The sequence below is a fragment of the Electrona antarctica genome, assembly GCF_951216825.1.
Source record: "Electrona antarctica genome assembly, chromosome: 12".
In the NCBI taxonomy this organism is placed as follows: Eukaryota; Metazoa; Chordata; class Actinopteri; order Myctophiformes; family Myctophidae; genus Electrona; species Electrona antarctica.
This window is the reverse complement of record NC_136793.1, coordinates 24,335,090-24,355,374: the sequence shown is the minus strand read 5'-3', so window position 1 is coordinate 24,355,374 and position 20,285 is coordinate 24,335,090. Positions and strand designations below refer to the sequence as shown.

Genomic DNA, 20,285 nt, shown 5'->3' with positions numbered 1-20,285 from the left:
GCCACCCCCATTCTTCTCATTTGCTCCCAGGCCCACGATGTTCCCACAGACATCCAGACTTCCACCTTGCATTTCCCTGTCCCTCTCTCGTTCCCTCTCCCTCTCCAGCCTCTCGCCCTCTATCCGTTCCCTCTCCCGTTCTCTCTCCCTCTCCCGTTCCCTCTCCCTCTCTCGCTCTATCTTCTCCCGTTCTATCCTCTCCCTCTCCCTCTCCCTGGCTCTCTCTCTTTCGCGCTCCCGCTCTCTCTCCAGCCTCTCCCTCTCCACCCGCTCCCGCTCCCGCTCTCGGTTCCTCTCCCTCTCTCGCTCCCTCTCCAGCCTCTCTCTGTCCCAGTCTCTGTCGCGGTCCCTGTCCCTGCCCCTGTCCCCTCTCTCACGTTGTCTCTCTCTCTCCCACTCTCGTTCCCTCCTGCCCGCTGCGTTCCCACAGTCCAACTGGTTGTTGTTGGACGGGGCCGTCATGGTGCATTCTGTGTTCGTGGAGGAGGCCGTTTCGGTGGGCCGGTCTGTCCGCTCGGTACAAGTCCCCGTCCCAATGCTAACGCTTCCCCGCTCGTCGCTGGAAACCGTTCCGTCAGATATGGCGGCTGGGGGGCGGGGCAGGCGCTCGGCACTGCAGCTTCGGTCAGCGGGACAACGGCGAGAGAGAGGAGGGGCCCGAGGCAGGGTGGTCCGCGTGCCCACAGACTTCATGGCAAACTCCTGCTCTCCGGCCACCCCACTGCCAACACTGCCCATAGTGGGGGTCAAAGGTCAGGGGTTAGAGGTTAGGAGTCAGGATGGAAGGGAGGGTCACACATACATTTGGTAGCAGTGTGGGTCATCACAACCTAATGCAGGTAGTGGGGGCACATACACTAGAGAAACACAGAGAAATAAACGGAGTTATAGAATATAGTCATTTCACAATAGGCAGTTATTACAAGAAGAACAAGATCTAACACAGGAAGTGGGGTCCCACCATGATGATAAACATGGATGGGCTTGAAAATAAGTCTAGAAGACAGTTTAAAGCAGTGTGTCAAAAAACTCTCCTCTGACCAATTGAAGGCTTATTGGTTAATAGTAGGCCTACTACTTAATACACATAATGATCAAAGCACACACTTTTTCAATCTGTTCAATCATACATTTGCAACTGACACAAGCATAAGCAACTTCTCTGGTCAGACTAAAGGCCTATTCATAGTCTGGATTTTCGGTGGTGAGGTGACCACCGCTCCGGTGGTGAGCTGACCACCGGAGCTGAAATAACGTTGAGCGGTGGTGAGTAAAAACAGAGAGAAGGGCTGGAGCGGTGGCGGTGGTTTGCTCTTCACCGCGGCTTGTGACGTCATGTTGTAGTTCGGTGGTCACCTAACCACCGAAAATCCAGACTATGTATGAGCCTTAACCAACATAAACCCTATATATGGTACTTAAAAGGCAGGGTCCCCCAGGGGTCTAGGTTATCTCTTTAACACCAAATCTCTTCAGCTAAAATAGTAGATCTGCAAGCTTTGCAACGCATTGTGATCCTGTAGATCTATTTTCGCTAAATACTAGCTATATGACATGCTCAGAATAGGGATGCTAGGGTTCATGCGGCTCAGCCTAATTATTTACATGCTGTAGTACAAGAGTGTCAATAACAGATAGCATTGCGATGCAACACGTTGTAGATTGAATATCAGCAAGGGACACCAACAAGTGATGGAGTAGGCCTATATAAATAAAGCTTTATCAATATAGGCTACACGCATAAACTCCCTCGATACAGAGTTACATATCTTTTTGTCTCTTTAAAAATAGGCTGAGTGTCATAGATTATGGCATAAGACATAGCTGAATACCAACACCAAAAATAAACACAAAAGGCGCAGTACAGCGCACAAGCACGTATGTGTGGGTGTCTGTGCGTGCGTGCATGCGTGCGCACGTACAAAGTATAAGCAGGACATCATAAGACATAGTATCGACTCACATTTTGACATCCAAAGGGATGCAATTTATGAAGCGATTCACAAAGGCTCAGATTTGTAGCCTCCCGTGAATCACATGACATGAAGTAAAACGCACAGCACTCACATCATGTTGACATCCACATCATCAAGTTCATCATCATAACATCGTGTGTGTGTGTGTGTGTGTGTGTGTGTGTGTGTGTGTGTGTGTGTGTGTGTGTGTGTGTGTGTGTGTGTGTGTGTGTGTGTGTGAGAGAGAAAAATCATACCATCCTGGCATACATTATGGTACATTGAGAGAGAGGGAAGGAGGCAGAGATATAGACACGGTGGAGAGGAGAGAGTAAGTAGAGATATAGCTCACGCCAATGCCACCACACACACACCACACACACACCATCCCCCCCCCCCCCCCCCCCCCCTATCCCCACCCACCCCCACCTCAATCCATTTACAAGAGGTTTACTTCCAGTCGGGTGAATAGTAGTAGTAGTAGTAGTAGAACACACTATCTATCTGCTGCTCTGCTTCAGTCCCCTCCCCTCACGACTCTTTCTCTCTCTCTCTCTCTCTCTCTCTCTCTCTCTCTCTCTCTCTCTTTCTCTGCATCCCTGGGCGGTAAGGGCGGCTTTAGCACCATCCGCATCGAGCCCTGAATATCCTGAGCTTCCAAATATCTATTCGAGGTTTAGATGAAATAGATGAGTCTGCCGCACCCCGACCGACCTCCCCCCCCCCCCCCCCACACACACACACTAATATACACCATGTTAATGACCGTTATATCATGCAGTGGCTTTGAATTACCGACTGTAGCATCCTAGCAAGGCATCAGCAAAGGCTAACGTTACTCACTATTTGCAGCTCCGCCGTTTGTAAGATGGCAGCCCCAGTAAACAATTTTGTAATAGACAGCAACGTCAGTTTTGGTCGACACGATTTTGAATTATTTTTGCGACGCTATGATGGGTCGGTATTATTGGAAATGCAGTCCTCGACCGCTGTCAGCGTCGGATGCTGATGATGGAGTCGGTCGGTTGATGCGCGCATCAGCTGAGAGACACACACACCCACCTTTGGTACCGCCCCTTTGGCTGCTTGAGAGAAACGCCCCCTTTTGGCATTCCTCCAATGTCTTCCATCATGCAAAGTGTTGAGGGGCCACCGGTCTGCTACACTATATGGATGGATGGATGGATGGATGGATGGATGGACCCCATAAACCCCATAATTCCATGCTCCATGAAATTATTTTGTTTGATTGATTGAATATTTTAAGTAACATTTCTAAACGGCACTTGAGGCAGTCAGACATTAAGGCTAAAAGGATGACAGGTGGTTTCCATTGTGGTCCCAATTAAGCAATTGAGAGTCTGTTAACTACCTGGATTTAGGCTACCTGCAATTCAGCCCAGACATTTTTCAATTTCCATAATAGCCTAATAGTCACTAAAATAATGTGTCTACATTTTTAAACACTTCCAGGATTAGGCTTACTTTGGGGCATGCCGAATCCACAAAGTCATAATTTCAAAAGCTTCAGGGCTTAATGACATAAATGCATAGAGTAGTATCGTTAGCGTTTGATCAGTTCAGTGAACCACATCCACCTATTAAAACACCAGCTTGTTGATGCCCTGTCTTCACCTATAAGACATCCTCCTCATGACATCATTTTATGAATGAATTAAAAGTCTGGTAATCAAAAGTTACTTGATTAAAGCACTTTTTATTGGCATCAAATTCAAAATATACTTAAAGTATATATATACCAAAAGTATAGATGGAAATAACCAGCTTGTGATTAAAGATAAATTTCAATCCAATCAGATAGAAATCATTTTGAGAAGATACATCAAGGAATATGTAAGGTGTCACACCTGCCGTTCCCCCGACACCGCCTCCTACACTGTGAGACCTGCCACTCCTGCTGTCACTATAGCATGAGGACCGGATTCCAGGTGCTCACAGGCAAGAGGGCACAGCTCCACGCCAAAGCCAACTGAACTAAAGGGGGCCTGAGGGTCTTCGTTGCTTGCAGGTGTCACACCGAAAATAGACGATTGGCAAGCTCACAACGCGTCACACCTAACGCGTCCCAACGTGTCACACCTAACCAGGGGCTTCTCTGGCCCCCTCTCTTTGCTCTTATAGGGGTGGGGTGGCTAAGAGGCCCCCTTGATTATGTTATTAAATTTGCACATCCTGCACATCATTCATTGCAGATTCAATACCACAATACGTTACAAGACATGCATGCAGTGTGTTATTATGTCAAATGAAACCAGTTACAAGATGAATTTAATACATTTATATTGAATTTACTATATACACTAGAGCGGTGCCCGTGGGGCCTCTACAGCGGTGCCCGTTGGGCACTGGGCTACTTGGAATGATGCAAGTTGGAAATAAATGCCCCATCCAGATATTATGTCTGTGTCCCTTTTATGCCCATATATGGAGTTCAGGCATGCCGTCTATGCAGACGTCAGAATGATGTCAGAAGAGTTCTTTGTCAGGCATGCCCAAATATGGAGTCTGGCCCGGGCAGAGGCCTTTTGTGGCCCGGCAGAGGCCTTTTGTGGCGGTTCTGGACAACCGTGGATCCGACCGACTCGACACCGGGCACTGCACTCCCTGTGGGGGTGCGGAACGTGTGTGTCGAATTTGAAGTCGGTGGGGCGAACGGTTCTCTAGTTACGTGGATTACAGACGTACAGATGTACAGATGTACAGATGTACAGACGTACAGAGACTTGGTGCATTTATAGTTAGATAACGTCTCACGTCACATCGTCAGTATTTGTTTAAGATTGCCCAGGGCCTAAACAAACATTACAAGTCCATAGACTTGGCTGCCATTCGAATATTTATATACTGAAGAGCCGACAACATTTGATTATGTCCCATTGATTTATGGCTGCATTGTATTGGACAGGGCAGGTGTAGGCTATATTCGAGGAAAACAAACTGGTGTAGGTGATAGAGAACATGAACTGAACCGCAGGTGAGCATGATTGGTGAAGGCGGAATTAGGCAATCAAATTCAATTGATGGAGTGATTGGTGGCTGTACAGATGATTGTGGACCTCAGACCTGTAGAGAGTGACAGAGGGAAGGAGGAGAGATAGACAGGAACACAAAGGAAAACCCAAGAAAGAAACACAGTGGAACGTAACAAATATACTGAAGGAGTTGGGGTGGCCATACATAGGCAAGAGGGCCACACGCAGATGATGTGTATTAAGTATTATGTACAGTACACTGGGCCGATCTCCATCAGGAACAATGCCTGTTGGAAACCCCTCTGGTTTTACAATACGTTCGGCATCACACACCTCAGGGTCATATGGGACATACCTGGCATACACTTTTCAAGTTATGCCCATGAAACACACATACAGATTCCATGAATTATATATTGATATTGATTGATAGATTGATTGGTAGAATAGACGTATGAACCTTTCTTAACACAATAACAGCACAAATATCCCCAAATGAAATGTCCTCCACTTGGTTTGGTCCAGTGACATCAGCAATGAAGTCACTGGATATAAGTGAAACTGCTTTCAACAGCAATTTCAGTGTAGTTTGTTCATTACATGCAGATGGATGTTGGGTCTGGACATGAAGATCTATTTGACAGCATCATCATGGCAGATAACAGGTGTTATATGGAGGGATATCATGAGGGGTTTGAGAAGGGGATTCCTCTAGGGACACTTGAGGGCCGGCAACATGGGATCAGATATGGAGCTAGAGTATCTGCAGAGATTTCTTTCTATTACGGCTTCGCTATCACCTGGAAATGCCTCCTTCAGAACAACACGGACACCAAATCAAGGAAGCGAGTAAAGTCTCTGGAGACTCTTATGGGGTTGATGGAGAAGTGTCCTTATGATGACCCTCAGGCGGAAGACCTGCTAGAGAATGTGGGGAGGGTTCGTGCCAAGTTCAGACAGGTGTGCTCCATGCTGAATGTGCCCTCAGACTTCAAAGACTCCATCAAAGTAGCTTATGACAACAGTTCTTTCTGAAGCCAGACCTCCACGGTGAGGGTGGAAGGAGACAGAGCTGACCTTCGAATGCAGATGCATCCCACGGAGCTGAGAGGAAAACAAGCTGATGTGCTGCTTCCTATGGGGACAGCTTTGCTGTCTGTCGGACAAATGGTTGCAATGGTGGTGGCATCATGTAAAAAAGGAAACACTGTGAAAATGTCAACATAAATGCTTAAAAGAAATTGAAATAATATTTCAATTTATTCAATTCAATTTCAATAATACAAATTGGATCATGCAGATCTCTCCACATGGGAAATGGAATGGTGTGGTGTTTTCTCAGACTTCATGTGGTTACCCTGCTGTGACATGACGGGAGTCGTATATGATGTATCTATGATGTATTGTTTAAACGTATTCCCATTTCCTGCTTTGTTATGCCTGCCCTCTGGAAGAGTGTGGTTATGGTTGTGAAGCATAGCTGGTGTAGTTTATAGATCGATATTCTATGGACTGTTGGAGCGCCATGGAGAATGTGACTCCATAAAGGGTATGGCTGATGATGTCACGTGATGTCACGCATGTCACAAATGGAATAGGCCCCAGCCAAAGTAATGCATGTCCTAACCTCAAGCTACGTATCGGTGCTCTGTTCTGCCGGCGATATGGGTTTTGATGCATTTCTTCCTGGTCATCAGAGGTTTTCTGATCGAGTGAGGAAGCGACTCCATTATGGTTTGGACCATGTTTCCCTAGACACCCTCTCTTCTCCCGTTACAGATATTACAGTGGAGTTCCTCCAGAAATCTGCCCCTAGCCCGATAGGAAGGCTCCAGAAGACGTATGCGGCCCATGTCGCCAGTGAGGCATCCATCTCCCCGTGTGCCATGATGCTAGCCCAAGTGTACATAGAGAGACTCCGACACAGAAACCCTGAATACCTGCAACACATCTCCTCCTCTAACCTCTTCTTGATCTCCATGATGGTTGCCAGCAAATACCTGTATGACGAAGGAGTGGACGAGGAGGTTTTCAACGACGAGTGGGGAGCAGCTGGGAAACTGGATGTGCAAACTGTCAACGACCTGGAGATGGGTTTTCTCAAAGCCATTGAGTGGGACCTATACACTGAGCCCAGGGACTTCTTCAACGTTTTGAGTCAATTAGAAAGCAGCATTGCGGAGAGGCAAGGTATGAGACGTGGTTGGTTCACATACACCGACCTCTGCGTGCTGCTAGAACAACCAGCGTGGCGGCACGCCCTCACATCCATCTACCAGCATTTCACCAAGGTGTCTTGCATGCTAGGCCTGATCTATCTGACAAGTGTGGCAGGTCTCATCGCTTCCAGCGTTGTGCTGCACCAGCTGAGCCTTCTTCCTAGGTCCAGCCAGTCACTGGGCACAGCTACAGTTGATGTCAGCCCAATGCACCTCCAGACCGACCAGTTGTCTTACACCCTCCTGCCCACCACCTTCCCTGCTGTGTCCTGGTCAATGAGAGTCACAACCAATCTGGTGTCCCCTGGAACAAACAACACCATCAGCAACTATCCTTCAAAATAGCAGATCTACAAGCTTGATAGATCGGCTATTTTGTCTTGAGATGTTAACTTGCCCATGTGTGCCTTTTTGTGCCTATTTGAACTACCCACAGGTTGAGAACCCTTGATGTAGGCACACTGTACTGCATGTACTCCTTTATGGTTCTTTATGGTTCACTGTACTCAACTGCATGTACTCCTTTATGGTTCTTTATGGTTCACTGTACTGCATGTACTCCTTTATGGTTCTTTATGGTTCACTGTACTGCATGTACTCCTTTATGGTTCTTTATGGTTCACTGTACTGCATGTACTCCTTTATGGTTCTTTTTCCACCCTTCAAGTTAAACAAAGGACAGAACTAATGCATTTATTTTCTCAAATAGGTTTTTATTAAGAAAAGGTTATAAATTGTTATATAATTGGTATGATATCGTGAACTAATGTGTTTTACAGCTACATCCAGCTCTCAGTGGCTTGTCCTCATAAAACCTTAAAGCACAACCAGATGCTGTTTAGTCCTAAAATGACTTCTGAATTAAATTATTGTGATAAAAATCACAATGTGGTTTATTTCGACTAACCTAGAAATGATTTGATATCAAGCCATTTAACATACTATCAAGTCGATGTCTAATCTCATGTGCATACAGTAAGAAAGAAAGAAAGAAAGAAATAAAGAAAGAAAAAGAAAGAAAGAAAAAGAAAGAAAGAAAGAAAGAAAGAAAGAAAGAAAGAAAGAAAGAAAGAAAGAAAGAAAGAAAGAAAGAAATCCTAAACAATAACACAATCCCTTAACTCTGACCATTCTCATTTTAGTACATTTTATGCTTTTCCCAGCTAGCCTTTATTTGATGGGTATTGTCACTAGAGACAGGAAACAGAGACAGTAGGGTAGTGGCATGTGGCATGAGCCCTATAATCACTTGGATATCGGGACACTCTAACTCCCACCTGCTGTTGTCTGTTCTACCAGTGCATGGCTTCTTTGCTTGTACACAGCTCACTTCTACTATTGGTGTCTTGCTCTGGGTCTGCTCCAGCACGTGAAGGGGGAACTGGAGGACATGCACCATTGAGACTGAGGGCCTGATGTTACACTGACTGCATAGCTGCTGATCTGAGCATGAAAGAGAGGTTCAAAGAGACAGCCAGGGTCACCAAAGAAGCTGTGGATAGCTGTAAAATCAGCTGGAGACACACAATGGATCAAATATGACAATATGAAGCTCTTGTCCTTGAGGAGTTGAATCCATGCCTCAAGCACTATTCCTCATCCCCCAGCTTGTTTGGGTGACATCTCCCAGAGTTTTGCAGACCCCCAGGAAGGTGGAATTGTAGGCCAGCTGTCTTTCAATGTCAGCTTCCCCCTGGGTTTGGCCACAGGAATCTTTTAAGAACCTTGCCGTCAAGACAGGGCTTGCGGTGGACCATACATAGAGAACATCAGCTCACTGTGTGTCCAGGTGTCCGGTCCATCCTGTGTGCTGCACTCACTGGTAAGGCAGCCAGAGATATGATATTCCAGGTATCGGCCAAAGAGCACCAGATCTCAGAGTCCTGGACTATGCCCCAGGTATGACTGTGTTGTACGCAATCACTGGTCTCTTCTGCCATTGCTTATATTTTGATAGTAGATAGTAGTCACACCCCAATTAGAATTAAATTTAGACAGAAAGAACGAGAGAGAGAGGGGGGGGGGGGGGGTCAGAAAGTGAGAGAGATATCGTACTGTAAGTAATGGAACTTGCCAGAAGTGAATGGAGTGACAGATGGGGGTGGCCCTGTCTCTGTCAAGCTATCAGCAGCTGTCTAACGTCACCATGGCCCCTGTGACAGCTGAGGGACAAAAATACCCCACAGGACCTCGCACCTACCAACTCACGATAGGGGTGAGGAAGTCCTGTTTGTTAATTTTATATTCTCTAAGATGTATGAAATAGTTGTTGAATCACAGAGGGGTCCTTCGATTGGCAGTTGAATAGAGGCGAAAGACAATATGACCCCTCTATTCAAGACCATTTGTTTCTCATTCTCAATGCAAATGTCACCTCACCCCCTTTCTGTCACTTGGCACCCTTCACGGGGTGATGGGCTATTTTAAGGCCTTTGGTTTGGAATGTGCAGTTGTCATGCTGGAGGATAAGAGGACACAGATTGTAGGAGGACCCCAACTTTAACCAACCCCTGAACAGTAGTAGCCTCTCAACCCTGTAGTAGCCTCTCAACCCTGCCTCTGACGCTCTTCTGCTCTCATCTGTTGGCCTGACAAACATCTCTCTGGAACCAGCAGCACAGCTATCATGGAGAACGTGGAGGTATTTGACTCACCTGGAAAAGGGAGAGGTCTGAAGGCCACCAAGGAGTTTTGGGCTGGAGATGTTATCTTCGCAGAGCCCAGCTTTGCCGCTGTGGTATTCGACAGGTACAGTAAATGGCTTGTGTGCACGTGTTTGCTCGTCTTCAGTCATGTGTTCAGGTTTAACAATGGTAGCTGAGTTGTGGTTGTGTGTTTGCTCACTTCTTTCCATAAAATATATGCTTAACAAGGGTAGTGCAGTTAATAATTTTATAAAACTATTTTCAAACTGTGATTCAATCTCATTTAAAGGATTGGTTTCTATAGTAGGCACGCACACACACACACACACACACACAACACACACACACACACACACACACACACACACACACACACACACACACACACACACACACACACACACACACACACACACACACACACACACACACACACACACACACACACACACACACACACAATTTGTTCCTGCAGTTCATTCATTACCTAAACATTTTCATAGCTGGACATTTGTGTGTCCAGAGGGTTTCAAGCTTGCCACAGACATGCAGCCATTCACTTTCATTAGGTTATGGACCCTGTTTCAAATTATTCCCTGTTATAAAAAGGTGTTTTGGTTTAAATTACAATTTACAATTTAGGCATTTAGCAGACGCATCTCTCTTCATCCAGAGTGTAAGTCGTTACAGTAAGCAAGAACAAAAACATGGTAATACATCAAATACATAATCAAATGCATAACACATTCATGTCTACGTGTCTTGATTGTACATTATGCGAATTGCCACACACTCACTATCCTGACACACACTTTATTTAGAAAAATGGTATTCCAGCTGTCTTTGCTGCCATTGTCGGTTAAGGTTGATGAAGTCTTTTTTTCTAATTAAATCTGTGCAGAAACCCTTTTTTACTGTTTACTGTTTTTCCCCTCTATTTGGAATAACTACATAGTTTTTTTTGTATTATAATAATTGTATGAAGTTAAAGTACACCTTGTTTGGCAAGGGCACAGAACATCAATTGCAGATTGCAGATTGATCAGTGTTTTGAAAGGAGAATGCATTTTGTCCTTGGGGGATGGGAGGATAGAGGTGTCACAAGTTGGTCATATGTCATTCGCACCTTGATAAGAGTTGAATTGGCTCTGCCTGTGTGTTTATTTATAGAATACAAAATGGGGCCATGAGCATCATGTCTTTACTTACTTTAGCTACCCCTCTAATCCTTCCATCTCTCAACCGTTTGCTTCACATTTTAAAATATGCCTATTCTTATTGCTTCTTTCTTTCCTCCCTCCCTCTATAGCGTAGCAAGCCGCATCTGCCACAGCTGTTTCCGCAGTCAGCCGAAGCTCCAGCGATGTGGTCAGTGTAAATTTGCCCATTACTGTGACCGTACCTGCCAGCGTGCCGCCTGGGACGAACACAAGAACGAATGTGGCGCAATTAAGACGTACGGCAAGGACAAGGTGCCCAATGACAGCATCCGGTAAGCAGCAGGGCCTGAGCAAACAGTGACTGTGGGAGGACTCAGTTGCATGGATTCATGCATTATCACCTTATGGATACATTATGCCGAAGTTATCGAAATGTATTTTTGAATCTTTTCAAATAGCCAAAGTTTAAATAGGGCTGAAGTGGTTAGCCTACTGTATGTAAATCAAATCTACAAAGTAACTAGTAATTCATGTTTTCAAATCATTATTTTGGAGTAAAAGTACAATGTTTGTCTCTGAAATGTAGAGTAGAAGTAGCCTGGGTTCCAGCCTGATTTTCTGCGTTCCACGGATGTGAAATGTCACTTTGCAAAGTGAAGTGACATTTCAGATCCGCGGAACGCAGCAAACCAGGTTAGAACCCAGGCTAGAGTAGAAGTATAAAATAAACACAATTGGAAATACTCCAGTAAAGTAAAAGTACCTCAAAATTGTATAGAGTATTGTACTTGGTTACTTTACACCACTGCCGATCTGACTCAACAGTGCTTAATAAGTCATCATTCCTGATCAGCTTAAAATCACACCCGTGTGAAGTGAGGGGCGCTCTTATCATTATACATCATCATACATCATCTCATGAACAACTGAATTTATGTGATTGGTTAGCCGATTTGCTGATCTACATATGACGTAAAATTTTCCCTTCATTGTCGATGGCATTTAATGTTTGTCTTGCCACAAATTTACGTCATATTTGACGGACATATGACCTAATTTCTCCTTTCATTGTCAATGGCAAATATGAGGTGTGAGGGGACAAAAGCTGTATTATATAGGAGGGGCTAGCGCCCCTCAAAAATAACAGACGTTTCTGAAATCAATGTGTGAGAGAGTAGCTACGTTGCCCTATAATGTTACACCTATCATTAATCATGAGCCCCTGCATGAAGTGCTGCAGGCCTATGAGGTGATGCATCTTTTAATTTATTTTTCTTCCTTTAATTGTGCCCAGCCTGGTGGCTCGCATCTTCTGGCGTATGGACAAGGAAGGCAGCGTGGTGTCTGACACACAGATGACAACAGTGGATGACTTGGAGGACCATGTGGTCGACATGCCTGAGGACGACCATAAGGAGCTCAGGGTAGACATCCACAACTTCCTGGACTACTGGCCGCGCAACTCCAAGCAGCACAATACCAATGAAGTCTCACACCTCCTAGGAGTGGTTCGTTGTTCACTATCTATCTATCTATCTATCTATCTATCTATCTATCTATCTATCTATCTATCTATCTATCTATCTATCTATCTATCTATCTATCTATCTATCTATCTATCTATCTATCTATCAGTTATCTTTGTGTCACACCTATAGGACTGTCACAATTAATAATCACCTGATTACTTATTATTTTGAATGCATGCATTCATCTGTATAAAGCAGTTGGATGAAATGATCATAAATTACTTTAAACCTGGCATCCCTATTTTATATCAGGGCACAGCAAAATCCTCAGTCTTAATTTATCCATTTGCATCTCAGTCTGAGAGTGTACTCAAGTACAGCGTGTAAGATGTAACCAAATGGAACTTACGGCGTTACAGGTCCAATTGATTACATCTTCACACTCTCTGAGTTTACTGTGCAGTTATCTATAATTCCTCTGCTTTGTCCCTCAGGTCAACTGTAATGGCTTCGGTGTGAGTGACCAGCGGGGTCTTAATGCAGTAGGTGTGGGTCTGTTCCCTAACCTGTGTCTCGTCAACCACGACTGCTGGCCCAACTGCACTGTCATCCTCAACCACGGCAAGTATGTACAAACACCTTTGACTTCTGTTGAGGCTGATAACTATTCGGCAATAACCATTATCTGTTCTATAATCAAGATTTTCTGCTGCAGCTAATAGCTTCATTTATATTTAAGTGACAGCTTTTTGGTTCAAAGTCAGCCAGTACGTTTTGGATGTTAAAATTGTTTATAGATGAAAATCAATTAATTTAACAATTATAAAAATATATAATATTATAATATTATGATATTATTATGTAGTATTTTTTCTGTGTGTGTGTGTGTGTGTGTGTGTGTGTGTGTGTGTGTGTGTGTGTGTGTGTGTGTGTGTGTGTGTGCTTGGTATGCAGCTTGTATACATATTCAGTATAGTGTATGTGAATTTGTTGTGTGCTACTTTGTCTTTCAGTCAATCAGCTCTGAATACTATGTTTCACTCTCAACGGAGGTGCGTTAATTAATGCATAATTAATAATCCATCAAAACATTCCCATTTGGATCACAATCCCTCACATAAAACATCTAACTACATAATAACACCTTTCCTTTCCATCACTTGTGTAAAAATAAAATAGTGGTAGGTTTGACTAGATGCCCTGATGCTCTATGAATGCATCACTAGCTTGCAATTTGAATGCTCTAACCTTTGCCCTATCTAATTTAGCATCACGCAGAGGGATAATAATCTAGATGGCCTTTTGTAGCATTAGCTGTCCCTGCTTATTTTTCATGGCTCTCTTCCACTCTATCTATCAACTTTCTTTTCATGTTTGGTCTTTCGTGACTGTCTTGTTTGTCTGTGTCTCTCTCTGCTGATGCTACAAAGAATGTTGAGTGTGAAGCCTTTTATACTTCGTTGTACCAAGAAGAAAAGATATGTCGAATCATGAAAACTAAACAAGGCAATTTCTAAATTTTGAAGCCATTTTGACCCCTTCCCCAGGATTGAGCTGCGGGCCCTGGGTAAGATCCCAGAGGGAGAGGAGCTGACGGTCTCCTATGTGGACTTCCTGAACTTGACAGAGGACCGTCAAAGGCAACTGAAGGCGCAGTACTTCTTTGACTGCACGTGTCAGGCATGCAAGGACCACTTAAAAGATGATGTAAAGCTTGCAGGAAAGGAACCAGCGGAAGGAGAAGAAAAGGTTTGTGCTAAAACTATTGGTGATTAAAAAAAACCCAGAAGGCAACGGTGGGGTGGGTGGGTAGGGGGTTTTGTACATAAACTATTTAAAACTTGAATCCAGGAATTATTTGAATGAATATAATTTTATTCTAAGTCTAACCAATCTTGTTTTAATACAATATAACTAGTACATCTGCAATATGGTTCTATAGGCAGTGGTGGAAAGCAGCTAAGTACATTTACTCAAGTACTGTAATACGTACAATTTTGAGGTATTTTTTACTTTACTGGAATATTTCCAATTTTAACTATAATTTTACTTCTACTCTTCTATATCTCAAAGGCAAATATTGTACTTTTACTCCACTATAATTATTCGAAAACTAGTTACTTTGTACTAGATTTGATTACAAACCACTTCAGACCATTGGCAATTTGAAAATAGCAGATTTACAAGCTCACAACGTGTCGCTTTTCTTTATTTAAATATACATTTCAGCACCTTATGCATAATGAGTATTTTCTACTTTTACTTTTGTATTTTGTGATACCTATGCTTTTGTACTTTTCCTCTTTTGAATTCCGGACTTGTACTTGTGTGTGTGAGTACTTGTTTCATCAGTGGTTGGGGGTAGTCTTTCCTGCTCTTCCATTCAGAACTTTAGACTAGTCTGTTGTCAGGTAGGAGGACACCTACTGGTTGACAATGAGTCTGCAGTTTAGACTAGTCTGTTGTCAGGTAGGAGGACACCTACTGGTTGACAATGAGTCTGCAGCTCATATCAGAACTTTAGACTAGTCTGTTGTCAGGTAGGAGGACACCTACTGGTTGACAATGAGTCTGCAGCTCATATCAGAACTTTAGACTAGTCTGTTGTCAGGTAGGACGACACCTACTGGTTGACAATGAGTCTGCAGCTAGTCTGTTGTCAGGTAGGAGGACACCTACTGGTTGACAATGAGTCTGCAGCTAGTCTGTTGTCAGGTAGGAGGACACCTACTGGTTGACAATGAGTCTGCAGCTAGTCTGTTGTCAGGTAGGAGGACACCTACTGGTTGACAATGAGTCTGCAGCTCAGACTAGTCTGTTGTCAGGTAGGAGGACACCTACTGGTTGACAATGAGTCTGCAGCTCAGACTAGTCTGTTGTCAGGTAGGAGGACACCTACTGGTTGACAATGAGTCTGCAGCTCAGACTAGTCTGTTGTCAGGTAGGAGGACACCTACTGGTTGACAATGAGTCTGCAGCTCAGACTAGTCTGTTGTCAGGTAGGAGGACACCTACTGGTTGACAATGAGTCTGCAGCTCATAATCTCAATATTCTCCTCTTTAGACTAGTCTGTTGTCAGGTAGGAGGACACCTACTGGTTGACAATGAGTCTGCAGCTCATAAGACTAGTCTGTTGTCAGGTAGGAGGACACCTACTGGTTGACAATGAGTCTGCAGCTCAGACTAGTCTGTTGTCAGGTAGGAGGACACCTACTGGTTGACAATGAGTCTGCAGCTCAGACTAGTCTGTTGTCAGGTAGGAGGACACCTACTGGTTGACAATGAGTCTGCAGCTCATAATCTCAATATTCTCCTCTTTAGACTAGTCTGTTGTCAAGTAGGAGGACACCTACTGGTTGACAATGAGTCTGCAGCTCATAATCTCAATATTCTCCTCTTGCCAACTGGGATTCAGTTTTGTTTTTGGAAGCCATGGTTCAAGTCCCAGGTGTAATCTCTCTCCTTCGGGCCAGGACATAAAACTTGGCTATAAAATCCTCTTCAGTTATAAATATGGTATCAACAAATATGGTATTTTTATTTGATAAATTCATGATACAATTCAATTCACCAAGGTGCGTAGTAGCCTACAATAGAATAATCATCAAGATACTGCCAAGTCATGAGACTAAATTCCATTATGGTCCCAAAATAAATAATTGCAGCATAAGTAAAGTATCTAAATGATAACGCATATGTCTTCAGCATGTCTTGGTTTTGCCAGAGGAAAAGTCCAGGCATCACTCTGACTTGGCTGTGCTGTAACAGAAGTCTATGGTTGGCCACTTCATGTCCTTAAACACTTTTAAAGAGATGCACCCCAGACGTTAGCCATGTATCTAATCAGCAGGCTGCAGTGAGACTAATCAGTGCATGATTACATAATGCCTGTACTGTTACATAATGCCTTGACGTGTCTTACCTTATGACCTATCATGACCGTACTGTTTGAAATAGAAGGCATTACAGTTCTGTCAACACAATTATCCAGTCCATTGTGTGTGTGCATGTGCGTGCGAGCACGCGCGTGTGTTGCGTGCGTGCGTGTGTGTGTGTGTGTGTGTGTGTGTGTGTGTGTGTGTTTGAGTGAGTGAGACAGATAGAGAGACAGAGAGTGGGGTATGTCTTCTATGTCTAGAGTTATTATTAGTATGTACCAGGGATTGTCAACAGCTTTATGGTCAACTCATTCAAGCGGGGGAGGGTTGTTAACAACCACCTGTTTGTTTTCCATTTTCATATTCTCACAATTGCATAAACATGGATACATTAAATTACATGTTTTATAATTGTCTTTGGTAAGAAAAGAACAGTTACCATTAACCACTTAAGCCCTATGTTATACTTTGGCTATCAAAATATACCCGATCTACAAGGCAAGTTCATAACACATCGCAGCATGTTATGAGCTGTAAATTAGATCTATAGGCCTAGATGTTGTGCATTAGCTTTGCTATTTTTGTAAAATTTCAAAGTCTTGAAACATTCTTTGTTATTAGGGGTTTGTTTCATGTAGCCTGCAATGTCTTGTCTAAGGACTCCAGGGTTAAAGTGCTACTGATTAAAAGGATACACTGATAAGTGAAAGAGCATTGAGATGCCATTAGCCTGGGTTGGGACACTGGGTTCTTTAGTCAGTTAAAAAGTCTTCAAGATAAAGCCTTTGAAATCATGTTTGAATGACAAAGCTAATTATTCAGATATTCCATAGTCCATATTTTCATGGTGTAATTCAGTGTGAACTGGGAATATAATGGTGTTGTCACCTATAATGAAAAGATACTTTTCGCATAGTATAGCATATTATAAACTTTATTTATAAAGCGCTTTCAAAAACAATGTTTACAAAGTGCTTTACAGTGTCAAAGGATAACCAACAACAATCAAATGATATTGTCAATACTTAGCCCAAACTCAAAATAACCGATCTACAAACATCACGTCACTATGATGATTCATTTTGAGCTTATAGATCTGCTATTGTCAGTACTCAACACCATACAAGGAAGTATATAAAGTGGTTTTGTCTTGTCGCAAATCTTTTCATGCCTTCATTCAAAGATTATATTTTGCATCACAGACTCTCTCCCTTTCCCCATATTCAGGTAACCGAAGAACAAGTGAAGGAAGCAACAGACTATTGCTATCAGATGATGCAGAAGATGGAAAAGGCTCGTTTAGAGGGTGAATACCATCAGGTACTGTAGAGCTTACATTCATAGATATGCATTGATTCCCTTAGATCAGTGATTCGCAACCATTTTAATTTCAAGGGCCCCTAGTTTGATGTGCGATTTTTAGCTCACGGATCCCAATCTACAATGTAACATCTTCAGTTTTCACTGAAACTGAGCGTGTATAAATGTAACCAGTTTGGTGCCATATGTACACGCTCAGAGTAACCATCTAGGTTCCATTCAGTTCCTCATTTTCAATAATTTACTGAAGCTTGGGATACCCTTGAACCCCCTCAAGGTCAACTGAAGACAAGGAACACATGTTGCTTTTTGCTCATCAGCTGATCTATCCCACTTTGTGCTCTGTTTCTACCATCTCTTTCTCAGGTGGTGAGGATATGCAGTGAATGCATGGAGAAGGTAGAGCCGGTTTTGGCGAACACTCACATCTACTTACTGAGAATTTGGAACACGTATAGTGAAGTGCAGGCCTACCTGCAGTTCAACAACGACTCCGCAGAATATTCACGCAGAATGGTGGAAGGATACATGTGAGTACAGTAAAGAATACAATAGGATAGGGCATTAGGGCCGATTCATACTCCTATTTTACCACTGTAGTGCCGAAATGATTTCGGCTCGTCAGAAATTTTCAGTAGCACCGAAGAGCCGACTTTGGGACGGTACCCGCCCCCCCGAACCTCAAATGACGTCACATTGTAGGCTCTACAGAGCCGAACCGACTTTTATTCGGCTCTAAAATAGGAGTATGAATCGCGCCTTAGTCTTTGAGCACAACTGTAGTTCCCATTTCCAGAAGGTGGCATAAACATGTCATGTTCCATGTCGATCAGTTTCTCATATAGTTATTCGATTGGCTCAGCAGCAGTGTTGAACTGGAAACATCTGAAGGTGATGTGAGTTTCCAGTTCAAATCTGCCATGGAACAGGAAACGTTTGCCACCTTCTGGATAAGGGAACTGCAGCACAAAGCATATTGTTAATCACTTGACAAAATGTAATCTAGAAGCCAGAAAGATAAAAAGTAATATACTGGTGGTAGCAAGCATTTGTGCACATGGCTTAATTTTAACCCTTCTCACAGGAAACTGTATCCCCCCAACAACGCAGCCATGGGTATGTCTGCCATGCGGGCAGGCGTGGCCAACTGGCAGGCTGGGCGCATAGAAGTTGGCCATGGGTTGATCTGCAAGGCCTATCAAATTTTGTTGGTCAGCCATGGTCCCACACATCCCATCGCAAAGGACCTGGAGGTAAGCACTAGGCCTCTGAAGTGGTAGGGGGTTGCCAGCAAAATGTTCAACAAAAAGCTTAACCACTTTAACCCTATATTTACACCAGTATATTGGCCATTTGAAAATAGCCAATCTACAAACTGAGCTTGTAGAGCTATTTTTAAAAGATCTTGATTTTTTTTCCCCTGAAACATTAACGCAAAACTATGGGGCACTGCCTGACAAATATTCATATTTGAAGGTACTTTACCATTCATTGTCTCACAGTATACATCTTTTAGATACTCTGCAAGAATACATGACACGCTGTGCAAGAAAATATAAATTACTGTGCAGTATGCAAAGCCAGTAGACATTATTTCCCACACCAGATCATAGTTACAAGTAGCATTTGATTTGATGAGCTTTTGACATCCGTGTTCTGGTCCAATATTACAATTTAGTAACCCTTGGGTCCATATTTTGGACACATGTCTGAAAGGTTCTTTTCCTCCAAATGAATACAGAGAGAGATTACTTAAAGTTACCAGCCATCTATAAACTCACAACATGGCCACATTTGGGTATGCGTTTACCATAAGAGTTAAGCAAGCAATGCCCCTTGTTAGGTTTGTTGGGACCAGGGCAGCAGAAAAACATTCAGTTTCCAAAAGTTCACATTAGTTGAAGTGGCAGGACAGTAGCCACAAGACAACATTGCAAAGTTTCACTGTAGTACTATACATCAAGTCTTCTGTATAGTAGAGACCATGGGGCATCTTTTCCACTGTGGTGACTGACATTAATCTCTGGCCTCTTCTCCCTCCATAGCAAATACGCCTCCAGACAGAGATGGAGTTGAGGATGTTCCGTCAGAACGAGTACATGTACTTCCAGATGAGAGAGAAAGCTCTAGCAAACAGACCAATGTCCATGATGAACGAACCTACTGTGGAAGACAATATTAAGAACCTCTTTCATCGCAGGAAGGGGAAACCACAATAGGATTACAATCCCAGACAGCCATTTGGGGTGTGTAGCCACTGGCTAAGCAGATTCTGCATTTACCACCGTACGTGGTAAATGAGTCACCAGTTGAGTCTAGCTGGTGTTGCATTTCCCCCCCCCCCCCCTCAGCCTCACCAGAGGGAGTGCAACGAACCATGTACAACCCAGATTCGGCACAAACAAGGGACTAAATTCATTTCGCTCCTATGCCACCAAAATGTGGAACACCCTACCAACAGTCATTAAGACATGCGAATCCCTTGACTCCTTCAAAACCGCTCTCAAAGGGCACCTACGGATGGCTGCAATTCGAAACTGGCCCCCGTAAAATCTGAATCCCCTCACTGTATGTTTCTTTTCCCTTTTTACCTCCATTATGATGAATTCCTGTTCTGTTCTTTGTCTATATAGAAGTGTCTATTT

The 20,285-nt window shown here is 43.5% G+C and overlaps 4 protein-coding genes across 5 annotated transcripts; 3 read left to right on the top strand and 1 right to left on the bottom strand.

Annotated features, from left to right (window-relative positions):
* Positions 1-16: 16 nt before the first annotated feature.
* Positions 17-738, bottom strand: LOC306934354 (uncharacterized protein; the record flags this gene model as incomplete). Its single annotated transcript, XM_079516923.1, has 2 exons — positions 17-23; positions 71-738. The coding sequence occupies 2 exons, from the start codon at positions 736-738 to the stop codon at positions 17-19; spliced, it is 675 nt and encodes a 224-aa protein (XP_079373049.1).
* A 4,861-nt stretch (positions 739-5,599) lies between these two features.
* LOC306934353 (protein LTO1 homolog) lies at positions 5,600-5,983 on the top strand (the record flags this gene model as incomplete). Its single annotated transcript, XM_079516922.1, has 1 exon — positions 5,600-5,983. One exon carries the CDS (start codon positions 5,600-5,602, stop codon positions 5,981-5,983), a length of 384 nt encoding a protein of 127 aa, XP_079373048.1.
* A 629-nt stretch (positions 5,984-6,612) lies between these two features.
* On the top strand, positions 6,613-7,512 carry LOC306934351 (protein CNPPD1-like; the record flags this gene model as incomplete). The annotated part of the gene is made up of 1 exon (XM_079516920.1): positions 6,613-7,512. One exon carries the CDS (start codon positions 6,613-6,615, stop codon positions 7,510-7,512), a length of 900 nt encoding a protein of 299 aa, XP_079373046.1.
* A 2,173-nt stretch (positions 7,513-9,685) lies between these two features.
* smyd1b (SET and MYND domain containing 1b) lies at positions 9,686-19,984 on the top strand. 2 transcript variants are annotated; one of them, XM_079516638.1, is made up of 10 exons: positions 9,686-9,915; positions 11,122-11,304; positions 12,267-12,480; positions 12,936-13,066; positions 13,455-13,493; positions 13,989-14,190; positions 17,548-17,640; positions 18,007-18,170; positions 18,725-18,893; positions 19,686-19,984. In XM_079516638.1, the coding sequence occupies exons 1-10, from the start codon at positions 9,794-9,796 to the stop codon at positions 19,857-19,859; spliced, it is 1,491 nt and encodes a 496-aa protein (XP_079372764.1). In that variant the 5' UTR covers positions 9,686-9,793; the 3' UTR covers positions 19,860-19,984. The 2 variants fall into 2 exon arrangements, with proteins under 2 accessions (XP_079372764.1, XP_079372765.1); XM_079516639.1 differs by lacking the exon at positions 13,455-13,493 and having other exon boundaries at positions 9,687-9,915.
* Positions 19,985-20,285: the final 301 nt, after the last annotated feature.